This window comes from Tursiops truncatus, chromosome 9 (genome assembly GCF_011762595.2).
Source record: "Tursiops truncatus isolate mTurTru1 chromosome 9, mTurTru1.mat.Y, whole genome shotgun sequence".
Lineage (NCBI taxonomy): Eukaryota > Metazoa > Chordata > Mammalia > Artiodactyla > Delphinidae > Tursiops > Tursiops truncatus.
The window spans coordinates 60,375,903-60,386,859 of NC_047042.1; the positions used below are offsets into that span (position 1 = coordinate 60,375,903).

Here is a 10,957-nt window from a genome sequence, read left to right on the forward strand (position 1 = left end):
GAGCGAGCCTGTGCCTCCAGCCCCAAGCCCTTTGCCAGCTGTTGCATGTTGACATCTGTGTGTCTTGTGAGTTCTCTGCAACCTCGTGGCCTGGGGCAGGAGGGGAGGTTGCGGGCATGGGGCTGTGCCCACTGTGGAGCAGGTGGGGCGCGGCCGGTGCAGAAGCCTCTGCCACTGCCGCTGTCGTGCTGTGTGGTCTTCCGCCAATCCCCACGTCTCTGGGTTTCAATCTTTGCAACTGCCAGATTATTTCTAAGGGCCTTGAGCTTGAGTTCATTTAGGCTGTCCTCCTGCAGGGGGCGGGACCCTCACCCCACGCACCTCACTCCCACCGAACGTGCTGAGTGGCTGGCTCCCCACACAAGCCTATTAGGTGGGTACTTGTATTATCCTCATTTTACAGGTGAGGAAACTGAAGCGCAGAGAGGTGAAATGACTCGCCCAAGGCCACACGGTTGGCAGGGTGAGGATTTGAACCCAGGGAGTCCTGGGGCATCTCTTGCTGGAGCCTCAGCTCCAACTTGGACACCCCTTTAAGTGGGGGAGCCCACTGGAATTCGGGGGGCTCTGACCGTTGGAGCTCTTCTTTGTACACCGGAGGCCCGGTGATGCCTCCTTGGGGCAGGAAGACAGAGGCCAAGGCCCTGTGCCGCGGTCTCTCTGGGTTAATCAGATCGTAGCGTTGAGTCTGTGACTCCTCAACGCGGGGTTCCAAGGTTCACACCATATGCTCCCATCCCAAGGCCTCCGAAGGACAGAGGTCCTCGGACTCTGAGACCTAGTGACTTCCTCACCTGCCTCCACTGTCCCATCTACCAAAAGGAGTCATGCGGGTGCCCTGGGTCCCTGGCAGAAGTCCCTGATTATTCCTGGGCTGCACTGGGGCCACAGGGGAGGGAAGGCGTTGCCCTTGGACTATACTGTGGGATGCCCTGCTGCATTCACCACATCTGCCTGGGGCCGGGAAGGGCCTGAAAGGTTGTGTTTCTCACGTACCAAACCTGTCCCATCCGCCACCACCACGGAAGCTGGAGAAGTTTGGCCTTTCGGTTTCCAGGGCACTTTTCAAACGTCAGGGGCAGATCCCTGGAAACAGATCCATTCTGGGGAGAGGAGGCAAGAAGGCAGGGACCGCGGCACATCCCCGGGCTGCCTTCCCTCCTCAGCTTCTTGAGTTAAGCTGCTCTTTTAAAGTAACCCCTTTAGGCAGGGTCACAGAGGCACCCGCAAGATGTCCACACGCCTGCGTTTCCAGGCCACTGTCCTCTTCCTTTTGGACTTTCATTCTCCAGCCAGCACTTCTCACTGCCCTCTGGGTGCCTGGAGATGAGCATGAGCAGGGCTCTCAGGTCATGCTCAGTGTCAAGGGCTCCCAGGTGTTCATCCCGGGCCCGTGTGGCCATCCCTTCATGGACACGCACTTTCCGAGTGTGAGCCCTGTGCAGGGCGTGTGCTGGCCAGGGCAGATGACAGTTAAGTGAGGTCCCGTGCCTGCCTTCAGAGAGCCACATCCGAGAGAGGACAGACACATGAGAGGCTAGACCACTCCCAAGCTCAGCTGGGCTCCGAGTGGGAGCCCCTCAGATCCTGTTGGCGCCCGCTCTGGTCCAGGCACCCCCAGGTCCTGTAGAATGGGCAGTCAGTGAGCACGGGGAGGATTGGTGGGCACTGGGCACTCGAGGGGCTGTTTACTTCCGGGACTGAGCCTTGGTCCACCTGAAGGTCTCCCCAGGCTATTCCTTCCCCTTCCGCTGTGTCCCCTCCCCTGCTTTTCTTTCTTCCCCTTCCCCATCCTTTCCTTCTTGGTAGATGCTGGTCAGCCACGGGCATCACTCAGACTCCGTGGATTCTACTCCTGAAATCCGGAGGCCCCACATTCAGTAGAACATTCTCTCCCAGAAAGGCTGGGATGGGAAAGAGGGAGGGAGGGGCACACGGCGTGACTGCCCCAAGTCAAACGGCCACCCCCGTACCCCGCTGCCCACGCTGGCGGGCCGAGCTCTGCTAGGAGGGCCCAGGGGGAGGACTGCACCTGTCAGGCGGGGCTGGCTCTTCCAGGAGATCCAAAGGGAGCCAGTCTGCTGGGGTGGGCAGAGACGGGGTCCCCCCTTTTGGAGACCCTCTGGGAACCGCCCTCCCCCCGGAGCAGGACCCACAAAGAGCACGTCGCCATGCCTACTCTTGATGTTTTCCTGTGGCTTCTGTACCCCACCCTCTCAGACAAGAGCCCCTCCCCACTGGGCCCAGGAGCCAGTTGCAGTCAGAGGAACCTCAGAAGAGCTGGCCTCAGAGAGTACTGAGGTCCCTTGGGCCGTTTCTCCCTTGCCCGTTCTACTCCCACCTGAGCAGACAGCCTTTGCTCTCCCAGCTCAGTTTCCCAGGTGGCAGGTTCCTCCTGTTTATGCTCGGAGTCAGTAAATCCTTCCTAGGACCCCTCCCGTGTCTCTCCTTCTGTGGTCTACCCAGTGCTCCCCACCCGCCTCCCTGTCATCAGCGCCTCTCCGTCCCTCTCCACGAGCATGCCTGGCTAGCCCCAGACTCAGGAAAGCCGACGGTCTCTGTGGTTCCCTAGGGGCTGCTCTTTCCAGGCACAGGGAGCTGCTCTTCAGAGCAGGAGAATGCTTTTTTTGCTTGAGGACACCTCGTGTTGTCCTTCCAAATCCCATCCCAGGGTTTTGCCCTGACTTCACGTTTCCCAAAGGCTTCGCACCTCCCAGAAAGGGTCTGTGTAAATCACACACTCACATGTGCACGTTTAGTGGTTGTACGGGATACCGGCATGGCCTAGAGGGATGGGTGCCCTGCAGACAGGGGGTTGTCTCCCCAGCACTTCCCAGGGAGTTCTGGAAGCCTGGGCTCTGTTGGCTGCCATCTCCCCCAGGCCCCACGCACCGGGAGAGAATCCTGAGGGAGCCCGTGGATAGGGGCCCCAGCTCCGGGGGAGAGTAGGGGCTGGGACTGGGCTTCTCTGCCCTGCATGGCTCTGGCCCCAAGCCCTGGCAGCTCCCGGAGCAGCGGTTTTGCTCTTTCCCCACAGACGGCTCGCCCGGTCCACCCTGCTGCTCATCCCACTATTTGGAATCCACTACACGGTCTTTGCTTTCTCCCCAGAGGACGTCAGCAAGAGGGAGAGACTTGTGTTTGAGCTGGGGCTGGGCTCCTTCCAGGTAGGTGTGGTGTGTGTGGAGGGCAGAACTCATGGGGAGCCAGGGCCCTGGCCTCTCCCTTGCTGGTGGTTCTATGTCTTTAACCTATTCTAGGTTCCACCTCTGGAATAATAGGACTAGATTAGAAGGGAGCTGGGAGAGCCCTTTCTACTGTCCACCCTCTAGGCTCCCACGAGAAGACACGCTGTTATTTTCTTGTTGCTGCTGCGTCTGGGTGTCCTGAGCCAGGCCTCCCTTGGGCAATCAAAGGCGGCAGCTCCCCGCCCCTCACCATCGGCCCCGGGGGTGGGCAGAGTGGCCTCAAGAGACCTCTCTGACTTCAGCCTGTAGAACGTGCACCCCGTGAGTGCTGGAGCTTTGTCTTACCCAAGTAAGACAGATCCCCAGCGCAGGATCTGGTCACAGGGAGCTGAATGAGCTGAACGGGGGGATGAGCAAACAGATATGTGAATAAGGGACCCAGGGAATGAGAGAGCCAGAGACTAGTAAGTCCGTGCATGAAGGAATCAGTAAGCGGGGCTGTAAATGAGTGCGTGAAGGGGTGAGTGAGTCAGTGCGAGGACGCGTAGTGAGTAAATGAACAGGTGGGCGCGTGAGTGGGGCAGTGAAGGCGGTGGGTGGCTCCCTTGAAAGTCCCCAGGATAGAGCGCCTCTCCCTAGCCCAGCTGTTTAGAGGAGTATTTGACCTCGATGGTCGCAAAGTTATTCTGTGTATCTGACCGGACCCTCTCCCTTGCCCCATTTTAATTCAAAGCCATTTTACCTGTTCGGGTTCTTAGCCTGGGAAGGCTGGGAGGTTTGTTGACGAAGCCCCAGCCTGGGAGTCAGAGCCTGGGGTTCCTGTCTCAGCACAAGAATTCTGAATGCACAGAATATAAGTCAAGAATGTGTGTAGAAGAGCCGAGCACCTACTCTGCCGCAGGCACTTCCGTGGTGTTCTGTGTGTTCTGCGTACGAGGGTGTCTGGCCGCGGGAGGGTGGAGTGGGGAGGTGGTGGCGGATACAGACAGGACTGCTCTGTCCTGTAGGACTGCTGCCCTCAGGGGGCCTGCGGGCTGGCTGGGGAGCCCAGAGGACACTCTGGGGCGTGCAGGGAAGGCCTCCTCTAGAACGTGGGTTAGAGCTGGCCCTTGGGAATGGGAAGAATTTGACCAAGGGAATGTGAGATCCAAAGCCAGGGTTGTCAGTGGGAGGGAACGCCCCCGCCAGCCACTTGGCTTCATGGACGTGGCCATCCTGGTGGAACGGAACTTTTCCCATCTTACCGCGGATGCCCAGGCAGGTGCCTGCATTCAGATCATCTTAGTTTTCTGCTTCCTGGTGTCACTCGCTGCTCCTGCGGCCTCCCACGCACCCCGGGTGGAGGGCTCCTTGCTGGCATTCTCAGGTTTTGTTTGTCTTCTCTCCCTAGGGCTTTGTGGTGGCTGTTCTCTACTGTTTTCTGAATGGGGAGGTAAGATCCTGTACCTCCTCCTGCTAAAAAGCAGTGGAGGTACAGCTTGCTGGGGAGCAGACAGGGCTGTGGCCTGCTGGGCGCACAGGGCTGATCCTCCCGACCTTGACTCTGCCACATTCCCAGCACCTACAGGAGGGGGCCGGCAGCTGTGCCGGCGTCTCCTGACGGCCTCCACCCTGTGCCAGATTCTCTCCCGCTTTGCCTGCTGTGCAGCTGAGGCCCAGCCTCCAGAGCCGAGCTCCCTCCATAAAGGCACCAACTGTTGAGTGCAGACCCACCTGGGAGGGCTCTCACCGTAAGACACACCTTAGTCAGGGCGAACCGAAAGTGAGGAAGGACAAAGCACAGGAGATGGTACATACAGCTTCTGAGGCTGGTGATGGGCAGGGGTGCTGAGTGGGGAGCTATCCAAAGTTCAGCCCTGCCCCCAGCAGGCCGGCCTGCCTGCCCAAACCCATCCCCTGTAAGAGCGGGACTTGAGGGACCCTGGGGAGCGGCTTGGAACCTTCTAGTAATGCTCCATTTCCAGGCCTGTTAGGGTGAGGGTTTTGAGCAGAGTGCAGAACAGAGATGCTGAGATGGGGATGGGGGCTGAATGGGTGGATGGCTTTGGAGAGCGGGCAGAAGTCATTGCACCAAGTGCTTGGGCCTTGGCTGGGTGACCGTGGCAGGCTTCCTCCTCTTTTTGCGTCTGAGAAATAAGAAGATTAGCTCAGACCACCTACCGAAGGGTCAGATAAGGGTAGATATTGAGAGGCAGACGGGGCCCTGCAGGGAGTGGCTGGGAGACACAAGAAGTCGGAGTACAAGCAGCTTGTCAGGACCGACGGTGGAAGTGGGAGCCGGAACTGGAGGTGGAGGGTGCCAGCACCGCACAGAAGTGCTGGCGAAGGGGGTGGGTATGTGGGCGCTGAAACTGGGCATGCCCTGCGCGCACCATGCTAAGAGCAACATGGGGGTCTTGGCCCAGAAGCGTGCTTTATTTAGCGATCCTCAACCCTAACGGCGTATTGGAATCCCCTGGGAAGCTTTAAAACATATGGGTGCCCCACCCCAGAGATTTGGATATGGTCTGGGCATCTGGGTTTTTAAAGCGCTCCAGGCGATCTTCATCTGCAGCCACCGTTAATGGGAGTGCCCGCCTGGGAGGGGCCCCAGGGCCGGCAGGCGGGCAGGTGAGGTGTGGGAGGGTGTCTGCCCAGAAGTGACCGCCCGAGTTGCCCCCCGCAGGTGCAGGCGGAGATCAAGCGGAAGTGGCGGAGCTGGAAGGTGAACCGCTACTTCACCATGGACTTCAAGCACCGGCACCCGTCCCTGGCCAGCAGCGGGGTGAACGGGGGCACCCAGCTCTCCATCCTGAGCAAAAGCAGCTCCCAGATCCGCATGTCTGGCCTCCCAGCCGACAACCTGGCCACCTGAGCCCACCCTGCCCCCTCCTCTCCTCGGAACAGCGGCTGGGGCTCGGGTGGGTGGGCGCCGGCCCACGCGTGCTGTGCCTCTTCTCTCCCTTCGGGCTGGCCCTGGGCTGGGAGCCCAGCTCCCCGAGGTGGGAGAAGGATGCAGGGCGCAGACGGGTATTTCCCCTCCCCGTTTTGGCGCTGGCCCCGCCCACCGTGGGCCCCTGGGCGTTGACCCCAGACATGTAAATACTCCTTAATTTTGGGAAAGTCGTCCCATCCCTCCCCCTCTACCTTGTGTCCCTGCTCACCTCAGGCAGGTCCCCAGCTCCACCAGACCCTGTCCCCACCAGCCTCAGTGATCGCCTGACCCTGTGTGGGAGGCCTTGTGAGCTGAGGCTGGTGACCTTGCTTTGGTGGATTCGGGGTGGGCCCTGCCTGACAGCCCCCCTGCAGTGTCTGACTCTCGGTATGGACTCTTTGAGTCTGCTCGCCACCCCGTGGCTCTTTTCAGGCCTGGCCCAGTCCCCGAGGCTGCCAGAGGTCCAGCGTGGAGTGCTTTTCGGTGCAGGCGAGACCCATGCTCACCCAACATCTTGGTATCCAGGTGCCCAGTTCCTGGGTATCAGACAGTGGGAAAGCTCCAGGGCTCTTCCAGTCAGAGTCTTCAGTTTGGATGTGGGGCTAAGGCCAGAGAAAGTTCTGGTGCTTTTCATTTGGCCCAAGAAAAGTTGCCAGGAGCCAGAAAAGTGGATGTGATTGGAATGGAGATGGAAAGAGTTTGGAGGGACCCATGGAAGAAGACCTTCACCACCTCCATTAGTTTACCCCTGACTCAAGGTAGGCGGGGGTTCATCTGGTAGCTTCCCTTCTGTGCCTCCTGTCCCCAGGCATCAGTTGCAGAACATTGAGAGATGGATGCCTCAGAGAAACTCTTCCCCAACTACGCTCACCATATAGAGCCCCTAAGCCCTCCCCCTCCCCCTCGAAGTCAAAGCTATGACTGGGATGAACCAGCCACCTTTCTGTGATATCAGTGAATCGCGAAGCACCTTACACCTCCACGTGCCCAGGGCCCAGGGCTCCCCTTCATCGCCCCCCCACCGCCCCGGACCACGAGGAGCCTCCGTCACCAGCTTTCCCTGGCTTGGGCTCAGCTAATGAAATTGGAGACCTCTGCAAAGATTTCCCTCTGTGCGCTTTAGACATGGAGTCAGCACGGATGCCGGGGTGTCGTAGGGTTTGGGAGGGGAAGCCACGCCTGCCATGCTTGTTAGCAGGGGCTGCTGATGGGAGGAGTGGCTGCCCAGCCACCAGTTACCAGACCACACCCTAAGAATTTAAACTGGGGCAGAACCAGGTTCAGGACAGGTGGAGGAAAGTGCTAGAATGCAGTGGCCCCTGTGCGGGGCCCCCCTCGTTTGTGTCAGCTTGTGGTGTTTCTGTCCAAGTGTGTGTGTGGGCTTGTTTGACGGGCACGTTCTGGAACACGTGGAGAGTTTGGGAGGATGGGGAATGTTGCTTTGCTTGGTTTTATAGAGAGGAAGAGGCCCAGGGGACGAAGGGACGTGTTCCTGGAGAGGCCTTCGAAGAGGCTGGAGAAGGGCCTAGTGCTTGGTTTACAGATAAGCTCCATGTCCAGGGAAGCACTGTGGACCCTGGGTCTTGGCTAAGCCAGAGGAGGGCAGGGCCTGCTTTCCCTGCTCCAGGCACACACGGCGACTCAGGCTGGCCATGGAGTGTGTGGCGGCCTTCCCACCCTACACCTACCTGCCTCATGATCCCCTTCCCTCTGTCTGGGAGCCACGTGTGTTACCTGAGGGGGTGTCCGGAGACACACAGTCTGCCCCAGCTGGGCTCAGACTGCTGAGATAGTGGACACAGTGATCCCTGTTCTGGGCCTCAGTTTCCCCATTCATGACATGAGGCGACTTCTAGTGCTTCTCCAGGCTCTGTGCTTCAGTAATTCTCCAGTTCAAAGCCAGGGCGGGTAAAAGGGCACCATTGTTATGTGTATCGTCTGCGGTTCTGAAACGTCTGTGTTTGTGTATGAGTGGAGGGAGGTTGGATGCTGTGTACTCTCCCTTTCTTAGAAATGGGACATCTGTCTCTTACATTTGGACACCACAGTGAGAGGGAAGGCTCAGGCCAGGGGCAGCTGGACAGGGCATGATATGCAGACCCAGCTGTGTCCCGGCTGGGGCAGGGTGCCACGTCTGGGTGGGCAATGGCTACCCCCAGATCCTAGGAGCGGTACCCTGAGTTTGGACCCTGTTTCTTCATCCTCGCCCCCACCAGCAGGTCTGCTTCACTGTGGAAGAAGAGGGTTTGATCTTATACATATATCATCACAAAATAGCAAAAGCAAAATCTACCCCGAATCCCCATGCCGTGCTGCCCCCTGAGCTGTGGGCCTGCATCCTCGTAGAGGTTCCAGGTTCCTGTTGGTTGCTTTTTGTCTCTGAACAAATTATTGCCAGCCTTGTGAGCAGATGCGCCCGATGTATTTTGAATGCTCCAGGAGGTCAGGCAGCTGTTCTTCAGGGTCACAGGCAGTGGGGGGACAGTATAAGGTCTGGGTACCACCCTTCCCTCTCTGACCTGCTTTTTCAAACCTGTAAAATGGGCAATAAGACTAGCTAGCTTTTATAGCCCACTGTATCTCGGAGATTCTCGTCTAGACATCAGCCATCTCCTGGGAATGGGCTCCAGGCAAGGATTGCAGTATTCACCTGGACCAGGAACAGGTAGGAAATCATGCTGAGTGAGGAGGGGCCGAAGGGCCTTGGGAACGGTTGGGCTGGAGAGGAGCAGAGTTATCTGACTCCGTGTCTCTAGAAAGGGGTTGTTTTTGTGCTGTGCAATCCTAAGGGACAGAACTCACCCAGGGGAGGCAGAGTGTTCCTTGGGATGAAGAAATCTCTCATCCTCTGTCATGACTGTGCTGTCAAGCAGTATCAAGAGAGAGACTCTAGCCCTGGGGGAAATGGGACTCCAAGTCAAAGATGCTGAGCCTGTCAGGGAAACCGTGAGGGGTCAGAGTGTGGGAATCGGGGTTCAGGGGCTCTCTGGCGGTCCCCAGCACGACAGACTTCATGACTTCCCACCATGCCTGAGGCCAGGCCATGTTCTCTGTCTCAGTGGGCAGCTCCGTGACCCTCCTTGACATATCCAGGGGCCTGCAGTGATTCCTTCTCTAACCCACACCCCTCCCTGAACCGGCTTCTCTAGGGCATAGGGCCAGAGAGCTGGAGCTGGGGCCCGAGCCTTGAAGTACCCTCAAGTCCGTTATCACCCACCTCCTTCATCTGACCCTCTCCCTTCCCGGAAGGAAAGCTACAAGAGGCTTCTTTGTAATTCTGTGAGTACCCTTGATCCACTCAAGGCCACTTCAGAGTGAAAGCAGGGAGTGCTTTGTCATCATAAATTCCTACTTGGGCCCAGTGACCGTGGATGCCTCTGGAAGAGCCCTGAGCAGGGAGCAGGGGACCTGGGCGTCTTCCAGTTTTGCCACTGACCTGTTGTTTGGCCTGGACTCCTTCATGTATCTTTGGGGAAACTCACAAAGTACTAGAGCTGGGAGGAAACTTGGAGATCTGCAGGTCAAACCTCCCCATCGGGCTGATGAGAAGACGCAGACAGGTGGGCTTAGCACAGTGCCTGCACCATCTGGCGACCCAGGATGCTTTACAAACCTGAATGGGGAAATGGCCTGCCAATATGTGCCCCCCTGCACGTGAGCCAGAACAAGACATCCAGTAAAGCTTCCGACCAGAAAATATTCAGCCTTGCGCAGGAGAAGGGCTCCGGTTACGGAGGTTGTCGGGACGCCAGACTGCAGGAGGGACAGTGGAGTCGGTGTGGTGAGGGGAGACCTGCGTTCTAGCCTCACCTGACCACCTGCTCTGTGCTCCAAGGCACAGGCACTCTCTGGGCCTCTGCTTCCTAATCTGAGAAATGGGTGGACATGATTTTCAGTCTGGCCCATGGGTCAGGGGCAAGGTTGAGGTGAGATGCCCTTGCATATGGAAGGGCTTTGGAAACTACACAGGTGTGAGCTGTTTAGTGGGGTGAAGACCTCTGAAAGGGGGACCCCATGTTGTTTGTCAACTGCTTTGAGCCCTCCTGGGTTAACCTTTGCCCCATTTGCAAAACCACCAGCACTGGGGGGTGGAGGGGGAGGCCAGTGGGCGCTGATGGACACAGAATTCCCATTAGTTGGGCGTTTGTTCTTCGGATAGAATGAGGAGACTTCCATGTGGGTGATGTTAGTGTTTCCATGCCACCCCCATGGGAATCCTTCAAGAATCTGGGACATCCCTCAAGGGCTGTGTGCTCATTTTTCTCCTTTTCCTGAACTCAATGTCCTGGGATGTGTCTGTGCTTGGCCATGTGTGTCTTGTCTTATGTCTGTCTTCTGTAGCTTTGCCCCTGTGAGGGCTGGAGTGGGGACGCCCCTGGCATCCCAGACGTGGTCCAGGCTCACTGTGGGAGCCGGGCCCACCTGGGTCTCATCTCTCACAATAAAGATAAGCCCCACAGACCTCACTGCTACCGCTGTGCTCACAACCTTGTCCGGGATTTTAAGAATGTCAAACTGCTATAGATGATTCAATAAATGTCTTATCATTTTTTCCTGGTGGCTGTAACTTGGCAGAAGTGGAGGGCAGGGAGGAGAGGAGGTGGAAGGGGAGGAAATCTGATCCCCCAGAGTAATCCAGTCTATAAGGTCCTGTAGCCTTTTCGAGTCCAAGGGAAAGGTATGAGAATGGGCCTGAGTGACCTTAGAATGGACTTGGAAGAGTAAAGTCCTGACCTCAAAAGGACCTGCAAGGATCATGCAACCTGAGTGGAATCGAGGTCACTTGGATGTTCTGGGTTCCTAGAAATGGAAGCAGCTCACCTCATAGTCTTTGTTGCTTCATGGCCTTTATATT

The 10,957-nt window shown here is 57.7% G+C and overlaps 1 protein-coding gene across 6 annotated transcripts in view; it reads left to right on the forward strand.

Annotated features, from left to right (window-relative positions):
- Nucleotides 1-10,649, forward strand: part of ADCYAP1R1 (ADCYAP receptor type I) — a 55,032-nt gene extending 44,383 nt beyond the window's left edge. For 4 of the 6 annotated variants that reach the window (XM_033863130.2, XM_073809799.1, XM_033863131.2 and 1 more), the window contains 3 exons: nt 3,038-3,167; nt 4,579-4,620; nt 5,854-10,649. In XM_033863130.2, the coding sequence (XP_033719021.1) occupies nt 3,038-3,167; nt 4,579-4,620; nt 5,854-6,042 (361 nt within the window). In that variant the 3' untranslated portion in view covers nt 6,043-10,649. Of the gene's footprint in view, nt 1-296; nt 374-3,037; nt 3,168-4,578; nt 4,621-5,853 lie in introns of all 6 variants that reach the window. The other 2 variants (XM_073809801.1, XM_073809802.1) reach the window with 1 other exon arrangement.
- The last annotated feature ends 308 nt before the right edge of the window (nt 10,650-10,957 follow it).